The sequence below is a fragment of the Hemiscyllium ocellatum genome, chromosome 24 (assembly GCF_020745735.1).
Source record: "Hemiscyllium ocellatum isolate sHemOce1 chromosome 24, sHemOce1.pat.X.cur, whole genome shotgun sequence".
Lineage (NCBI taxonomy): Eukaryota > Metazoa > Chordata > Chondrichthyes > Orectolobiformes > Hemiscylliidae > Hemiscyllium > Hemiscyllium ocellatum.
Genome location: NC_083424.1, coordinates 34,290,141 through 34,309,595, shown reverse-complemented (window position 1 = coordinate 34,309,595; position 19,455 = coordinate 34,290,141). Strand labels below are relative to the sequence as shown.

The following is a 19,455-nucleotide window of genomic DNA, read 5'->3' as shown; positions in this document are numbered from 1 at the left end:
CATTCAAAGGCGCAGCGTCCAACAGGTTCGCACGAAACCCGCCTCCTCCCACGTGAGACGGCGCGGCCACCGGGTCAGAGGGAAAAGGTCGCCCGTCTCTTAGCAACGGAATAACCGTCGCCGGCAAACAGAAGGGCGGTGATGGGTGAGTACGTCTGCTCGCGGCTGAGGCAGGCTTCGTATCGAGCTGGGGGTGGGGGCTTACCATCCCGTTACAGCGAGCTGCTGAGCGGTTTCTGGGGTCGCAGCTGAATATTCTCAGGCAGAATGTCTGAGAGATCAGAAAGTATCTGGAGCTCGCTACCTGAAAGGTTTCTAGAGTCGGGAATTAGAGTCCTAGAGATGTACAGCATGGAAACAGACCCTTCAGTCCAACCTGTCCATACTGACCAGATATCCCAACCCAATCTAGTCCCACCTGCCAGCACCCGGCCCATATCCCTCCAAACCCTTCCTATTCATATATCCAGCTGAAAATGTGTGGCTGGAAAAGCGCAGCAGGTCAGGCAGCTTATGCCCGAAACGTCGACTCTCCTGTTCCTTGGATGCTGCCTGACCTGCTGCGCTTTTCCAGCAACACATTTTCAGCTCTGATCTCCAGCATCTGCAGACCTCACTTTCTCCTATTCATATACCCATCCAAATGCCTCTTAAATGTTGCAATTGTACCAGCCTCCACCACATCCTCTGGCAGCTCATTCCATACATGTACCACCCTCTGTGTGAAAAAGTTGCCCCTTAGGTCTCTTTTATATCTTTCCCCTCTCACCCTAAACCTATGTCCTCTAGTTCTGGACTCCCCGATCCCAGGAAAAATACTTTGTCTATTTATCTTATCCATGCCCCTCATAATTTTGTAAACCTCTATAAGGTCACCCCTCAGCCTGCAACACTCCAGGGAAAACAGCCCCAGCCTGTTCGACCTCTCCCTGTAGCTCAGATCCTCCAACCCTGGCAACCGCCTTGTAAATCTTTTCTGAATCCTTTCAAGTTTCACAATATCTTTCTGATAGGAAGGAGTCCAGAATTGACTGCAATATTCCAACAGTGGCTTAACCAATGTCCTGTACAGCCACAACATGACCTCCCAACTCCTGTACTCAATACTCTGACCAATAAAGGAAAGCATACCAAACGTCTTCTTCACTATCTGCGACTCCATTTTCAAGGAGCTATGAACCTGCACTCCAAGGTCTCTTACGGTCCCTAGGACCTTACCATTAAGTGTATAAGTACTGCTAAGATTTGCTTTCCCAAAATGCAGCACCTCGCATTTATCTGAATTAATCTCCATCTGCCACTTCTCAGCCCATTGGCCCATCTGGTCCAGATCCTGTTGTAATCTGAGGTAACTCTCTTTGCTGTCCACTATACCTCCAACTTTGGTGTCATCTGCAAACTTACTAACTGTACCTCTAACTGTACTAACTGCTCGCATCCGAATTATTTATGTAAATGACAAAATGTAGAGGACCCAGCATCAATCCTTGTGGCACTCCACTGGTCACAGGCCTCCAGTCTGAAAAACAACCCCCCATCACTACCCTCTATCTTCTGCCTTTGAGCCAGTTCTGTATCCAAATGGCTAGTTCTCCATGTATTCCATGAGATCTAACCTTGCTAATCAGTCTCGCTTGTCAAACGCCTCACGAAGTCCATATAGATCACATCTACTGCTCTGTCCTCATCAATCTTCTTTGTTACTTCTTCAAAAAACTCAATCAAGTTTGTGAGACATGATTGGCACAAAGCCATGTTGACTATCCCGAATCCAACAACTTGCCCACCACCGAGGTCAGGCTCACTGGTCTATAGTTCCCTGGCTTGTCTTTACTGCCCTTCTTAATTAGTGGCACCACGTTTGCCAACCTCTAGTCTTCTGGCGCCTCACCTGTGACTATCGATGATGCAAATATCTCAGCAAGAGGCCCAGGAATCACTTCTCTAGCTTCCTACGGAGTTCTGGAGTACACTTGATCAGGTCCTGGGGATTTATCCATCTTTAACCATTTCATGACATCCAGCACTTCCTCCTCTGTAATCTGGACATTTTGCAAGATGTCACCATCTATTTCCCTACAGTCTATATCTTCCATATCCTTTTCCACAGTAAATACTGATGCAAAATAGTCATTTTGTATCTCCCCCATTTTCTGTGGCTCCACACAAAGGCCGCCTTGCTGATCTTTGAGGGGCCCTATTCTCTCCCTAGTTACCCTTTTGTTCTTAATATATTTGTAAAAACCCTTTGGATTCTCCTTAATTCTATTTGCGAAAACTATCTCATGTCCCCGTTTTGCCCTCCTGATTTCCCTCTTAAGTATACTCCTACTTTCTTTATACTCTTCTAAGGATTCACTCGATCTATCCTCTCTGTACCTGACATATGCTTCCTTCTTTTTCTTAACCAAACCCTCAATTTCTTTAGTCATCCAGCATTCCCTATACCTACTAGCCTTCCCTTTCACCCTGACAGGAATAAACTTTCCCTGGATTCTTATTATTTCATTTCTGAAGGCTTGCAAATGTGTTGCTGGTCAAAGCACAGCAGGTTAGGCAGCATCTCAGGAATAGAGAATTCGACGTTTCGAGCATAAGCCCTTCATTCCTGATGAAGGGCTTATGCTCGAAACGTCGAATTCTCTATTCCTGAGATGCTGCCTAACCTGCTGTGCTTTGACCAGCAACACATTTGCAGCTGTGATCTCCAGCATCTGCAGACCTCATTTTTTACTTTTCTGAAGGCTTCCCATTTTCCAGCCGTCTCTTTACTTGCGAACATCTGCCTCCAATCAGCTTTCAAACGTTCTTGCCTAATACCGTCAAAATTGGCTTTTCTCCAATTTAGAACTTCAACTTTTAGATCTGGTCTATCCTTTTCCATCACTATTTTAAAACGAATAGAATTATGGTCGCTGGCCCCAAAGTGCTCCCCCACTGAGACCTCAGTCACTTGCCCTGCCTTATTTCCCAAGAATAGGTCAAGTTTTGCACCTTCTCTAGTAGGTTAATCCACACACTTAAGAAATTCCTCTCCATCTAAACCTTTAACACTATGGCAGTCCCAGTCGATGTTTGAAAAGTTAAAATCCCCTACCATAACTATCCTAGTATTCTTACAGATAGTTAAGATCTCCTTACAAGTTTGTTTCTCAATTTCCCTCTGACTATTGGGGGGTCTATAATACAATCCCAGTACGGTGATCATCCCTTTCTTATTTCTCAGTTCCACCCAAATAATTTCCCTGGATGTATTTCCGGGAATATCCTCCCTCATCACAGCTGTAATGCTATCCCTGATCAAAATGTAACTCCCCCCTCCTCTCTTCTCTCCCTTTCTATCCTTCCTGTAGCATTTATATCCTGGAACATTAAGTTGCCAGTCCTGCCCATCCCTGAGCTATGTTTCCATAATTGCTATGATATCCCAGTCCCATGTTCCTAACCATACCCTGAGTTCATCTGCCTTCCCTGTTAGGCCCCTTGCATTGAAATAAATGCAGTTTAATTTATTATTTATAATTGTTAAGACTTTTAAGTATGAACACTTGAAACGCCATTGCATACCAAGCTACTGGCCAAGTGGTGGAAAATGGGATCCGAATAGATAGATGTTTAATGTCTGGTGCAGATAAGAAGGGGCCGAAGAGCCCTTTTCTCGCTATTAAAATTTTTATCACTCTGACTTCAAGGAATTGGATGAGAGTGTGGTACTGGAAAAGCACAGCAGGTCAGGCACCATCCGAGAAGCAGGAGAATCAACGTTTTGGGCATAAGCCCTTCATCAGGAATCACTTTCTCCAAGGAAGTGGTGATGAGCTTGCCTTCTTGAACAGCTGCAATCCATCTGCTGTAGGAAGAAAATTGAAAATAACATTTGATCTAGAAATCAAAACTAAATATTACGCCTAAGTATTAAAAGCCATGCACCTACCTGATTTTTTTTTCTTTTTGACGATTCTTCACATAGCAACTGTGACCACTGGGCAAATATGTGAATCCTTTATTTTGGCCATTAAAACTTAGGGGTGTTTATTGCCCTTCAGTGGGAGTTGTTTCTTTAAGAGCAAACATTTTGAAAAAATCTATAATTTACATTAATATGATGGTACACTAAGTGGATATGTCACGGACAATTTGAAAGATAATAAAATAAGTTAAAACAAAAGGTGCAGGTGCTGTAAATGTGAAATAAAAACAAAAGGCTTCCAAGCCAAGCAGCATATATTCTGAAGAGAGATGGTGGACTTTTTTATTTCAAAAATTTTATTCATAACATGGAACATATATACACATAATCCAACGCAGTTCAGTTCTAAACAGTAGCATATCAAGGAAACAACCAAACATTGGAATTTAGTTCTATCCAACAAACAAACCAAAGGCACCTTGTACTTGAACAAACTATTTTCCATGCGCTTGAGGCACCAGAAGGGTCAGATAACTGAAGGGACCCCAATTTAACTTCAGCAGATGGATCTCAGACAGTGGTCTTTCCCCACTGCAGCTGCAACAAGCTTTAGTGTGTCCTTCAGCATGTAGTCCTGGACCTTGAAATGTACAAATCTGTAACACCCAGTCTTTGTTCTGGGAGACCAACAGTTTTGGGCAGACCAAAGAGCATCTTTCACTGATATGATGTTCCTCCAAGTACAGCCGATGTTTGTTTCGGTGTGTGTCCCTGAGAACAGACCATAGAGCACAGAGTCCTGCATCATGGAGCTGCTCAGGATGAACCATGACTAAGAGCACTGCATCTTTCTCCAGACTACGATCTCAGAACTGTAGGCCATCTTGTCAATAGTGTTCTGATAGGTGATCATTGCCTGAAGCACCTCCTGTACTGTACTCCCTTTACTTAGTGAGACTTTTTATAGTTAGCCAATATTACCAGCATTTGCTGTCTTAAAACAAAATGGTGTTTAATGGCTAAAGCTTTTATGAAGGTTAAAAAAAAGTTTGATTTTTGCTTCACTTGAACATATGATATCAGGAAAGAACACACTGGGTTTAGTTTTTGATTAGCAGATCGTACAGACATTATAGTTGACTTGTCTTCCTCTGTCTAGTATATATATGATTCCAAAAAGAAATACTTTGAAAAGAGCATTGCTACACACATTAGAAAAGATATTGTTTTATGTTTCAGCAATACAGCCCACTGCAGATTTTAAGATATAAGAAAAATCTACAAAGAGTAAAACAATGGCAACTGAAATCATTGTACCGCATCAACAATTAGAATCCAATGCTGAAGAGAGCATCAGTAAATCCTCAAATAATAATGATGTATCTGTGCAAAATACAGCGCCTAACATGGATGCACTACGAATCTTGGAACCAGTTAGAAAAAAACTTGCGTCAATTGAAGCAGAGCGGATTATTTCTGTAATTGAAAAGACTATTGATAAAATACAAATAGTTACTTTAATTCCCTACATAATAGCCAATCATGACAGGTTCAGTGTTGCTCTGGGTTTAGAGCTGATGTGTGCTCTAAGAGAACATGACAGACTAGAGAAACATCTGAATTTTGCTTTTGGCAAGCTGTTCAATGTCGGGAATCCTAAACAAGCAAATGAGAATTCAATAGACATAGTAAAAATGAAAAAGAAAGAGGAAGATATTCAAATCCTTCAAAAGGCCTTTGGAACTTCAGTTAAAAACATCCTTCGGCTCTTTAAGAGGAATCCCTCAGCCTATCAGATAATCCAATCAGAATGTCATGCTCGAAGTCGCATCTGTGTAGACCTCACCCTGGTGCTAATGGAACTAAGAGACTTTGTGTTTGAGAGACTTCTGATAGCTCCCAGTGAGGATAAAGAAAAGTTTGAATATGTGCAAAAAATCATTAAACGTGATAAGCAAAACACTGAAATTATAGCCACTTTGGAGGTTGAACTGACAGCAGCTATCCAAAACAAAGAAAATGAGGTAAACTTCTACATATGCTGTGAATCAGTTGTCTCATGTTGCTCGAGTAATAGATGCCATAAGTTGTATAAATCACACCCTAAGTTTATAATATGTTAAACTGTACATAAAATTATATATCATGTTTTAAAATATGTTTTAATATTGTGATTAGGGTCCTATACTGACATGTACAACATTACCAAAAGTCAACAATATCTGGTACATTTTAGCTAAGATGCTGTAGATTCCAGTGCATGTGTGAAAATAGTTAGACTTCTTTAACATACTGTATTTTGTATACAGGTTGCAGTGTCAACTTTCATATAATCTATATTGTTTTTACCATTACACAATAGTTATAAAGACATACAATGATAAACAGGGCACATCTGATCCTTGGAGTTGGAAGGTACTGAAGGCACATTTTATCAATCTGATGAAATGTTTCAGTAAGAATGCAAGTTGTTAATAGGAAGGGGTGGGAGATGTATAACTATACAATCACAGCAGTCTACACCACAGGAAAAGGCCCTTAAGCCCATTACATCTGCACTTCCTTACGTGATCTCATTTCATGCTGATGTTTGTGGAAATTGAGTTCCAGTTTGTTGTATTGTCCAATACAGAATAGAGATCCATGAGTACAGCAGTGAAACTCTTTTGTGGCCTGAGCCGCATCTTAAGCATATGTGCTTTTCATCTTTCTTAAGAATGACCACTGTACTGAAAGCAAGATAGCCTGCTTTAACCCCATGTAAAACTGACAACAAAGGCTGCAGATATAACTGTCAATTCCTCTAAGAAATCTCCTATGATCACTGTATTTCTACACTTCACTCAGCCCTTCCAATCTGCATGTTCTCTTCTGAGGGGTGTTATGCTCTTCACAGATAATCAACACTGAAAATTAGTTTGAATGCACCTTACTTCCAGAGGATTCCTGCACTATCTGTCTATTTCTGAAGATTATCCACTTATTGTTCTCCTGGACGGTGGCTTTGGTGAACTTTGGAATGTACACATAAAGAAATTCCCAACTTCCTTTTTGTTCTCTAGTGCCTTGAGCTACCAGTCAAGCTCAAAGTATTTATTGAGGACACATGAAGAGTTTTAGAGTTCCCACAAGGCATTGGAATTTTAGGAAATGGGTCTATCATCCCATTATTTTGTTTAAAAATCTCTGTACTATAATGTGTTTTAAGCTGAAATGTTCATCCTTGACTAATTATCTGCAGATGCTTCACCTTGAGCATTTTCTTGGCAGTTTTTTTCACAGTGGTGATTTGCCATTGTCTTCCACTCTTAGGGATAGCTTGCCCTTGTCTTCCACTCACAGGGCAGAGCAAAGAGGTTGTTCCAAATATACCTCAGCTGGGCAATAGCCATTATTCTTACACATGAGCTAGCTATTGAGCTAACAGGGCAAACCAGGGTCTCATCTATGCTATGTGTTTTCTAATCAATCTGTCCATTGATTTTTTTATTGCACACCTCTGAGCAGGTGGGAGTTTAACCCAACCTCCTGGCTGAACGGTAGGGATGCTAACATTGCATCACGGAAGTAGTCCTCCCACTCTGGTATGCTATATATAAATGCAATTTAGTATCTTATCAGTACTTTTAATATATAAGGTTCTTGTTTAATACAATGCAAATCCCAGTAGTGTTGGTATCCTTTCCTTAAGTAATTTTAATCCTTTCAATGTAATTACCTGAGTTAAATTACTTAAAACCCCCTTCCCCTCTGCACTAAATTTCCATTGTCACTCAATATATTAAGTCATTACATTTCACAGATTCATCAAATGTTGTGCTTTAGCAACTATTCATTTAATGTACATATTCAAGGTTTGCATAAAGATTTGTAACACAAGTGCCAGTTGTGCACGTAGACAGCCAGACTTCTCCTACCACTGGGATTCATGACAGCTCCTAAATTGACAGCTAGACTCAGACAATGTCTGACCAGGACAAATGACCCTCTATTCATCATGTGCAAGACAAACATAATTTACAAGATTCCATGCAAAGACTGCACGAAACACTATATAGGACAAACGAGACAACTAGCAATCTACATCCACGAACACCAACAAGCCACTAAACACCACGACCAACTCTCCCTAGTAGCCACACACAGAAAACAACACAACAATCATAGGACAAGCCAAACAGAGGACAGCAGAGGATATCTCGATGGGGTTGGTACTCATCCATGGACTCCAACCAGCAAGCATCCAATATACCAGCCATTACAACAAACAACCGGAACAGCAATCCAAATTAGCAAGAATGGAACCAAATAAATTCCAGAAAACACAGTACAACAGCGCTTCACAGGAAGCTCCAAAGATCACCTAGACAGGGGGTGAAACGTTTGCAAATCAGCTCCCCAGTGTTGAATGTACCCACAACTATGACAATTTACATATCTCTTAGAATCACACAGCTAAGTCAAATGTCAGGGTCAATAAATTACATTATTGAGGAATCCTCTGACAGATAATTTATTATTAATCACTACTGATTTGCAATAATAAACTAATGCATAAAAAAAACTAGATTAAATTTAGGGTGTAGGTTTGCTCGCTGAGCTGTAGGTTTGATATCCAGACGTTTCATTACCTGGCTAGGTAACATCATCAGTGGCGACCTCCAAGTGAAGCGAAGCTGTTGTCTCCTGCTTTCTGTTTATATGTTTGTCCTGGATGGGGTTCCTGGGGTTTGTGGTGATGTAATTTCCTGTTCATTTTCTGAGGGGTTTATAGATGGGTATCTAGATCTATGTGTTTGTTTATGGCGTTGTGGTTGGAGTGCAAGGCCTCTAGGAATTCTCTGGCATGTCTTTGCTTAGCCTGTCCCAGGATAGATGTGTTGTCCCAGTTGAAATGGTGGTTTTTTCCCTCCGTGTGTAGGGCTGCGAGGGAGGGAGGGTCGTGTCTTTTTGTGGCTAGCTGGTGTTCGTGTATCCTGGTGGCTAACTTTCTTCCTGTTTGTCCTATGTAGTATTTCTGGCAGTCCTTGCATGGAATTTTGTAGATCACGTTGGTTTTGTCCAATGGATGTACTGGGTCTTTTAAGTTTGCTTGATTTTGTTTGAGAGTGTTGGTGGGTTTGTGTGCTTCTAGGATTCCAAGGGGTCTTAGTAGTCTGGCTGTCATTTCTGAAACTTCTTTGATGTATGGTAAGGTGGTTAGGGTTTCTAGCTGTGTTTGGTCAACACAGCCAGAACACCTCCATCAACATCGACCTGGCAAAGGAAACACTTATCACACGTTTAGAAGAGATCATCACACACACCCCAACCACCATCAATCACATTACCAACAAAAACATCATGAAGCTAGTGGACCTGTGCCTCACCACCCACTTTACCTTCAACAACATAATCTACAAACAAACCAAAGGCACACCCATGGGATCTCCGCTATCAGGATTCATAGCAGAAGCGGTAATGCAAAGACTAGAACAAACAGCCCTACCAACCATCAAACCAAAAATCTGGGTCCGCTACTTAGATGACACCTTTGTCATCACAAAATGAAACAAGATAGAAGAGACATTTAACAACACCCTCACAGGCATAAAGTTCACCAAGGAGGAAGAAACCGACAACAAACTCACATTCCTGGACGTCACAGTCGAAAGAACGGATAACGGAGAACTACAAAGTTTGTGAGAAGATTTGTAGCTCGGGTGCTCGTTGTTGTGGTTCTGTTCGGGAGAAAAACTCCCAGCTCGGCGTGGAGAACTACATACCTGCATTTACAGAAAAACAACAAACACTGACCAAATACTTAACTACACCAGCAAGCATCCCAGCACACACAAACAAAGCTGTATCAGAACACTATTCCAACGAGCCACATCACACTGCAGCACAGGCGAACTTAGGAAAACAGAGGAGAACCGCCTATACAACGTATTCCAGAAGAACGGATACTCAAAAAATACAGTCCGCAGATTTCTCAAGAACAAACCACGACAAGCAGACCAAACACAGCCAGAAACCCTAACCACCTTATCATACATCAAAGAAGTTTCAGAAATGACAGCCAGACTACTAAGACCCCTCGGAATCCTAGTAGAACACAAACCCACCAACATACTCAAACAAAAACTAACAAACTTAAAAGACCCAGTACATCCCATGGACAAAACCAATGTCATCTACAAAATTCCATGCAATGACTGCCAGAAACACTACATAGGACAAACAGGAAGAAAGTTAGCCACCAGGATACACGAACACCAGCTAGCCGCAAAAAGACACGACTGTCTCTCCCTCGTAGCCCTACAAACGGAGGGGAAAAGACACCATTTCGACTAGGACAACACATCTATCCTGGGACAGGCTAAGCAAAGACATGCCAGAGAATTCCTAGAGGCCTTGCACTCCAACCACAACGCCATAAACAAACACATAGATCTAGATGCTATCTATCGACTCCTCAGAAAACAAACAGGAAATTACATCACCACAAACCCCAGGAACCCCATCCAGGACAAATCTAAAATAGAAAGCAGGAGACAACAGCTTCGCTTCACTTGGAGGTCGCCACTGATGATGTTACCTAGTCAGGTAATGAAACATCTGGATATCAAACCTACAGCTCAGTGAGCAAACCTACACCCTAAACCTCAACCTGAGCTACAAACCTTCACAAACCTTGCACTAGATTAAATGTAGGTTTCAAAACAATACATTATTTGTGCTACTCATTCACTAATTGTCAGTGAATTCTCACCTTCACCAAATTCTTGCCCCCACTCTCTTGAGTGCATTAATCTATGAATAACCTGAACCTAAGCAAAATCTTATTTAATTTTGCCTATTGTGCCTTTTTTTATTTTAACATTTTTATTTGTTCCATTAATGTCTGCTTTAAGTGCAACTGTCTTAGACACAGCACAGATTATGTGCAGAATAATGCATAGTTCACAAATTGCACCAAAAGTGCACATTTGCCTTAATTAACGTTCTAGCGTGATGCAAGTCACCTTTATGATCAAAGTAAGTCTGTCAATTATGACCAAATGAGGCAGCCTTGAGGACGAATGAATCCTTTTCCAAAGTTTAAATCTCCAGTAGCACGTGCTAGCTCCACATTCTCCAGGATTCATTTGAGAGCCACTTGAGCATCACCTTCCATTTACCAAGATTGGAGGCTGTGCATTTAGTCTCTTAGGACATATTCTCTCATTAATACGTTCTCTCATTTTCTTTTTCCTCCTTTACTCTCCATAAAACCCACCTCTGTGACTGAGCAATTGGTAATCTAAAGCCCTACCTCCCTGACATCTCTTTCTTTGACTGAGTCTCCCCATAATGCTCCTTAAACGTCTTAGGACAACTTTCCACATTGAAAAGGAGTTGAAAGTCCAATTACTGTTATCCTTAAAAATATTCAAAGACTCCTATAATTTTTGAGGAAAAGAGTCCTAAATACTCATAACTCAGTCTAAGAAATAATTTTTGTTTATCCCTGCTTTAAATGGGCAATCATGGACTTTTAAACAATGACCACTAGTTCTAGTTCTCTCAAAACAGGAAACACTCTTCTACATACAACCTGTTAGGACAGCTCAGGAACTTGTACATTTCAACCAGTAACTTCTTACTTTTTCATATTCCAGCGTAGCCTAGGCTGTCATCTTAAAACAACTTATTCATTCCAGGTATTGTTCTAATAAACATTCTCTGAACTGCTTCCAAAGCATTTACAAGAATAACAAATACTGTACTCAGCACTTCAGATGTGGTCTCTTCAATGCCTTATCTAACTGAAGCACAATGTCCCCAACAATAACACTTTATTCAGTTGCCTAAGTACTTGCTGTACCTGCATACTAATCTTTCATGACTCATGCACAAGGACATTCAGATCCTTCTGAATTTCTGAGCTATGGAATCTCTGTCTATTTAGATAATATGCTTTTGTTATTCTTCCCACCAACATTGATAACTTCACAATTTTCCATATTATACTCCATTTGCTAAATCTTAGCCTATTTACTTAAGCTATTTACAGAATTTCATAGCATCCTTATGTCCTCTTCATAACTTATTTTGCGTCATCAGCACATTTGGCAACTGTACCTATGTCCCGTTATCCAAGTATTTATATAAATTGTAAACAGTTGAGGACCCAGCACCAATTCCTGTGGCACACCACTTGTTATATCTTGCTAATTAAAAAATTGACCCATTTTTACCTACTCAGTTTCCTGCATGTATGTACTGCCATATCGACAGATGTATGTTTTGTATGTCAGAGAGAAATTAGAGCACTACATATCATCAAGGGAATAAAACATTAGATCCTGTGATTATATTTATTCAGCTTTTTAAAAGTATTTCTGTTTTAATGCAATAAAATATTTTTGAAATAATTCCAACTTTAACCTCATGTATGCTTTAAATTCTATGACCAGCTGTTGAAGAAAAATGAGATAATTCGCAAACTCAAAAACAACTTACTTCAACTTGACTTGTTCTCGCAAGATTACATTCGTCAAGTTAAACAAGATGCAGAGAAACAACAGTTAAATGATCAGAAAGATTCAGAAGGGAAAGTTGCCAAATACCATGAAGAAATAGCTCAGTTTCGAACTCAGTTGAACAACATGATAACAGAACACAGAGCATCTGAAGTAGCTTTAAGAAAGGTACAGTGTCATGCTGTAATAGCATCATTATCAATACAACCACATAATGTGAGTTGTAATTTTTGTGGAAATATATAATTATTTCTGGTGGCCAGGTGATTACTTAGCCGTTAAATAAAAATTCATTTATGGGAACTGGAGTAGATAATTTAATACCTGAAGTCAGTTTAATCATTTTTTGAGATTGTGGCTGATTGAACTCTATATTTATTACCTACCTTTTTCAATACTTCCTGAGATTTTTTTATTCATACATTCGATGTGCATATTACTGGCAAGACTAGAATTTTTTTTCCATCCCTAATTGCCCCAAGAATGTGATCGTGAACTACCTTTTAGAACTGTTGCAATCCATGGAATGTAGGGGCACATACAGCGCTGTTAAAAAGTTTGAGGATTTTGACTTAGTAGTGGTGAAGGAATGCCAATATAGATCCAAGTCAGAATGGTGTTTGCTTCCAAGTATTTGGTGCCCTTGACCTTCTTAGTGGGAGAGGTTTTGGATTAGGAAGGTGCTGTTGAAGGAGCCTTGGTGGCATGCTGCAGTGCATGTTGTAGCTGGTACACATTTCTGCCAATGATGTGCTGGTGATGAGGGAGTGAATGTTTAGGCTTCAAATGTTGTGCTCATCAAGCATGCTGCTTTGTCCTGAAAGGTGTTGAGCTTCTTGATTGTTGTTAGAGCTGCACTCATCCAAGTAGAAAGTAACCTGTCACACTCCTGATTTGAGTAAAAAATGAGGTCTGCAGATGCTGGAGATCACAGCTGAAAATGTGTTGCTGGTTAAAGCACAGCAGGTTAGGCAGCATCCAAGGAATAGGAAATTCGACGTTTCGGGCATAAGCCATATTCCTGATGAAGGGCTTATGCCCGAAACGTCGAATTTCCTATTCCTTGGATGCTGCCTAACCTGCTGTGCTTTAACCAGCAACACATTTTCAGCCACACTCCTGATTTGAGCCTTGCAAAAAGTGGGTAGGTACTGGGAATTAGATGGCGAGTTATTTTTTGCAGAATTCCTTGCATCCGATCTGCTCTATATCCACAGTACTTGAATGGTTGGTCCAGTCAGTTTCTGGTCAGTGATAATCTCCCGGATGTTGATAATGTTAATGCCATTGAAAGTCAAGGGAAGGTGGTTAGATTCTTTCTTTTTGGAGATGGCCATTGGCTGGTACTTGTATGGCATAAATGATACATTCCATGCTGGATACTTTCCTGATCTTGTTACATACATATTTTAGCATTTTTTATATATATGCATTTCATTTAGCCTTCTTGGGTTTTTTTTAATACTTGATCACGATATCTTTTCTAGCTTCACATCATTTAGAAAGTACTCTTTTCTGTCCTTTTAGGTCCAAAGTGGATGACCTTACATTTGCCTACGTTAAAATCCATTTCCACAGTATTGCACATTCGTTTAACCTATAACAATCTTTGTAATTTTAAATTTCCATCTACACGGTTTATAAATGCTTCCATTGTTGATTAATTTGTATATATGTGGCTTTCTATCCCAATGAAAAATTATCAAAATATCAAATGTCTTTTGGAGGTACATGTAAATAATGGTCCATAGCCTACCCCCTATTTTAGATAGGTCAGGAAGAATCCAAGGAGCAGGAGATTCGACGTTTCGGGCATAAACCCTTCATCTTTATCTCCAGCATCTGCAGGCTTCACTTTCCTCTATTTTAGATACTTTTAATCAAATATTTAGTAATGTTATCACACATTTCTGAACAAGCGGCTCTCGAACGCATGTTTTCTGGGCCAAAGTTAAGGACAGCGCCACCATCTTATTGTAGTCTCAGCCATCTTCAATTGTTTCATCTATTAGCTTCCTTCCAACATAAGGTCAGCAGCTGAATGTTTCCTGATAATTGCAGATTTATTAAAGATTACAACTCCTCAAATGCCCAAATGCAACAAGACTAGAACAGAGTTCAGAAGAAGGTTAAGGGATGATTTTCTTGTTATCTGGATGAATACTTTTGTTGCCTGAATTTGACATCACATATTTATGACTTATTTTAGCGAAAATACAAAATTGAAACAGAGATTGAAAACTGGATCCAGAAGTATGATGCTGATCTACAAGAAAAACAGGTATGTTTTGTTGTAAAGAATCATGAGCTCTCAAAGAATGTTCTCTATTCATTTTTTTAAATACAATAACCATTAAGTTATTTTTCTTTATTGTTCTTGGAAGTAAGATGCAACATGTGACAATAAGGCATTAATTATAGAGGTTATATTAAAAATCTAATTGATACTTTGATGAATATATCTCAATAGATAATACTGGCATCAAAGCAGAAAACTGGGTGATACAGCATAGTAAGAATTATTTTCTGAATTGTTTGTATGAATATTTTCCTGAGAAACATTTGATCTTGCAAGAGCTTGTGGTGTGATAGAAACCAGGCACGTTTTCCCTGTAAAGATGTATCAGCAAATTTTCGATAATCAGCTAAATTTTATCTCTGAAACATAAATAAAAAGATGCTAATGCTGATAATGTTCTTCACTAGCAAAGCCCAGAACAATCCAAGGTCTCTTACAATCTGACTGTTCTGCCTAGCAAAAGGATTGGCAGAACAATCTGTCCAATCTAATAAAAATGAATCAAGAGAACTACAATTGAAGACTAAACACAAAATCATTTAGCATCAAAAATATTGAACTATAGTCACACATGATGAGATGTTTTTCATTCTTGTTTGAAATACATTGTCATGGAAAAAATAATCACCATGTTAATTTAATATGAAGTTTAAAAGAATCCATTTGTCACTGGATTTGCTTTAACATCCATTAAAACCAGTTCAGTTGGATAGTTTTCATAATTGTTAAGTGCCAACGAATTACTAAAATGTAATAAAAATTGTTTTCTACTAGGATGAATATGAACAGCTCCTTAAAATACACAAAGATGAACTGGTCCTGCTACGTGAGTTAGAACAGAAGATTGGCATGCTTGAACCAGAATATACTCAGATTGTGGAAGAAAGAAAAATCAAGGAAGAGAAGAAAAAGGCCAAAGAACATCAAGCATTCCTAATGGGAAAAGCAGCTATCACAATCCAGTCTTTCTGGAAAGGTTACAAAGTCCGCCAATTAATGAAAGCATTGAAGAAAAAGAAAAAAGGAAAAGGCAAAAAGAAAAAATGAAGATAGTGAGGAGATTCAAGAGTAGATTGAGAGAAAGATACAAGAAAAATAAAAGTGCATATCCTCCCTATATTTTTGTATGCTATTGAAATATCTTATTTCTATTACTGCAACCTGTTGCCTCCAAAATGAATTATTCAATTCTTCTTGTGTGTGTAGCAGCAAATTTGATACTTACCTTAGTCATTGATTAAATTGTGTACCTTTCTTTCAAATTTTTTACTTTCCATTATTTACCAGCACATTGGAGAAAATACATTCTCCTTAACTACCACCTCAAGAGCAGTAAAAGATTGGCAATAAATGCTGGAACAGCCAGCAAAGCTCACATCCCATGAATGAATTTAAAAAATAAAATTGTGGCAAAAATTATTTTCCAAGATTGAATGATTATGCCATATGTTTTAATATAGTTGTGTTACTTTGAATGTTATTTGTTTCTAAGTTGGTGGAGTGAGAAATAAAATGGGAAAATTACTTGCAACTCTCACTTAGAAAAGCCAAGACTCAGAAAGCCTAAAACTTCAATCTTCACTCTGTGGCCAATTGGCCTTACCCCTTACCTCTAAGTTTAAACTTTAAATTTTTACTCTGATGTGGTAATGAGCCTACCTTAGATCTGTTTGACAATTACCCACCTCACTTCGGTAACCAGACTCGTACCAAGCTTTGGTCTCACACCCATTCCAGACTGTTCTGCACAGCTGACTTCCTCAGCCTGCTGTGGGAGATTTACTAGTATATTTGGATATCTGATAAAATGTCCAATCTTGTACATGCACCAAATCTTTCATCTGAATGATATCATGCAATATATCACTTATAAAAACAATGTGCAAGAGAAATTGAGTCACTGGAATTAAGTTTATTTAGTTTTAATAACAATCTGTTGGAATATATATTTGTGCCAATAATTCAAACATGATTTACACTATAATTTCTAAATGTACACTTACTGGGCATTACAAAAAGAATTCAAACTACTAGGTATAGTGCAACAAAAAAGTCAGCCTCTGTATAGAAAACTTGTAAATTATAGTATTACTATTTAACATGGACAAAAGGAAAAGACAGATTTTGCATTTCTATGACATCTTTCATACATCAGGTTGGTCTCAAGTGATTTATAAACAATGATTTTTTAGCAAATTTGGCAGGTAATAAGCACACTGCACAAAACACAAACAGTTATGGTGAGCTAAATATTTCTACTTCTGGAAATCAACTGTCCAACAATATTCACACAACTCCACTGATTCTCAGTTACCTTGACTACACCTCCTCACACCCTTCTTTTTGCCAGGATTCCAAAACATTCTCCCAGTTACTCCATTTCCATTATATTTATTCTAATGATGCCACATTCCACTGGGGTGCCTCCAGTATGACTTTCTTTATCCAGAACAAAGGACGTCTGGTTCCCCCCCAACCCTTGACAAGACCTTCATGTTTCAGACCCATCTCCTGCACTTCTGCACTTACTCCTTCCCCTCTTTCCTAGGATGATGCCTCCCCTTATCCTTACTTCCTAGTTTTGAGCCCACTACTCTGCATTCTAAGGATTACGCTGTGCCATTTCTGCCATCTCCAGCAAGACATTACCACCAAACATAAATTTCCCTCCCCTCCACTGTCAGCATTCTGTAAGGACCATTCCCTCTGTGACACCCTCGTCCACTTTTCCATCACTTCTAACACTTCCTCACTTCCCTATGACACCTACACATGCAATTGCAGAAGATGTAACACTTGCCCTTCACTCTCTCCCTTCTCACTGTCAAAGGTGCCAAACACACTTTCAAGATGAATCAGCTTTTCACTTGCAGTTTTTTCAATTTAGTCTCCCGTATTCACTGCTCACAATGCAGTCTCCTTCACATTGACAAAACCAAACACAGATTGTTTTGAGGAGCACCTCCGCACTGTCTGTAGGAATGACCCTGAACTTCCAGTTGCTTGGCATTTCAATAAATATCTTGCTCTTATGCTAATATTTCTTTCTTGGGCCTGCTGTAATTGTCCAACAAAGCACAATACAAACTCGAGGAACAACACCTCATTTTCTGCTTAAACACCCTACAGCCTAAAGTTCTGTATATCGGATTCCCAAATTTCAGAAACTGACTGCATGATATCTGTTCTCCATTTTTCTTACATTGTCTCCAACCAACTCCACAGCCTTATCTTGATTATGTTTTGTTTATTTTGCTCAGTAGACTGGACCAGTTCTTTCCTTTTCAATGTTAATTTACTCCTATTGATGCAGGAAGAATAGTGATGCGAGATAAGGAAGTAGCTGAAGAATTTAATAAGTACTTTGTGTCAGTTTTCACAGTGGAAGATAGGAGTAATATCCTAACAATTAAGGAGAATTAAGGGGACATTACGAAAGAGAAAGTACTAGAAAAGCTAAAAGATCAAAAAATTGTTAAACCTCCTGGCTCCGATGAGCCACAACCTAGAGTTTTGAGGGAGGTGACTGAGGAAATAGCAGAGGCATTGGTTGTAATCTTTCAAAAGTCACTGGAGTCAGGGAAAGTCCCAGATGATGGGAAAATCATTGTTGTAACCCCCTTGTTCAAGGAAGGATCAAGACAAAAGATGGAAAATTATTGGCTGATTAACCCAACATCAGTTGTAGATAAAATTCTAGAATCCATTATTAAGGATGAGATTTCTAAATTTGTGCAAGTGCAGGATCGGATTAGAACAAGTCAACATGGATTTAATAAGGGGAGGTTTGCCTGACAAAACTGTTAGATTTCTTTGAAGTGGTAACAAGTAGGTTAGACCAGGGAAACCCAGTGGATGTTATCTATCTAGACTTCCAAAAGGCCTTTGATAAGGTGCCTCACAGGAGACTACTGAGTAAGATGAGCTACTGGCATAGATGGAGGATTGGCTGACTGACAGAAGGCAAAGAGTTGGGATAAAAGGTTCTTTTTCAGAAAGGCAGCTGGTGACAAATGGTGTCCCACAGGATTCAGTGTTGAGGCCACAGTTGTTCACTTTATATATTAATGATCTGGATGAAGGGACTGGGGGCATTTTGGTGAAGTTCGTCGATGATACAAAGTTGGGCGGATAGGCAGGTAGTATTGAGGAGGTGGGGAGGTTGCAGAAAGATTTAGACAGTTTAAGAGAGTGGTCCAGGAAATGTTGAATTTCATCAGCCATGAGCAAATGTGAGGTCTGGCACTTGGAAAAAAGAATACAGGCATGGACTATTTTCTGAATGGTGAGAAAATTCATAAAGCCAAAGTACAAAGGAATCTGGGAGTGCTAGTGCAGGATTCTCTAAAGGTTGACTTGCCAGTTGAGTCCGTGGTTAATAAAGCAAATGTAATGTTGTCATTTATCTCAAGAGGGTTGGAATATAAAAACAGCGATGTGCTTCTGAGACTTTATAAAGCTCTAGTTAGGCCCCATTTAGAATACTGTGTCCAATTTTGGGCCCCACACATCAGGAAGGACATACTGGCATTGGAGCATGTCCAGTGGAGATTCATACGGATGATCCCTGGAATGGTAGGCCTAACATACGATGAATGGCTCAGGATCCTGGGATTGTATTCATTAGAGTTAAAAAGGTTGAAGGGAGATCTAATAGAATCTTACAAGATAATGCATGGCTTAGAAGGGGTGGATGCTGGGAATTTGTTTCCGTGAAGCAGGGAGATTAGAACCCAGCC

The 19,455-nt window shown here is 39.5% G+C and overlaps 1 protein-coding gene across 1 annotated transcript; it reads left to right on the top strand.

Moving 5' to 3' along the window:
- Positions 1-69: 69 nt before the first annotated feature.
- On the top strand, positions 70-15,881 carry iqcd (IQ motif containing D). Its single transcript, XM_060844016.1, has 5 exons — positions 70-145; positions 5,150-5,934; positions 12,352-12,585; positions 14,627-14,698; positions 15,491-15,881. The coding sequence occupies exons 2-5, from the start codon at positions 5,206-5,208 to the stop codon at positions 15,761-15,763; spliced, it is 1,308 nt and encodes a 435-aa protein (XP_060699999.1). The 5' UTR covers positions 70-145; positions 5,150-5,205; the 3' UTR covers positions 15,764-15,881.
- Positions 15,882-19,455: the final 3,574 nt, after the last annotated feature.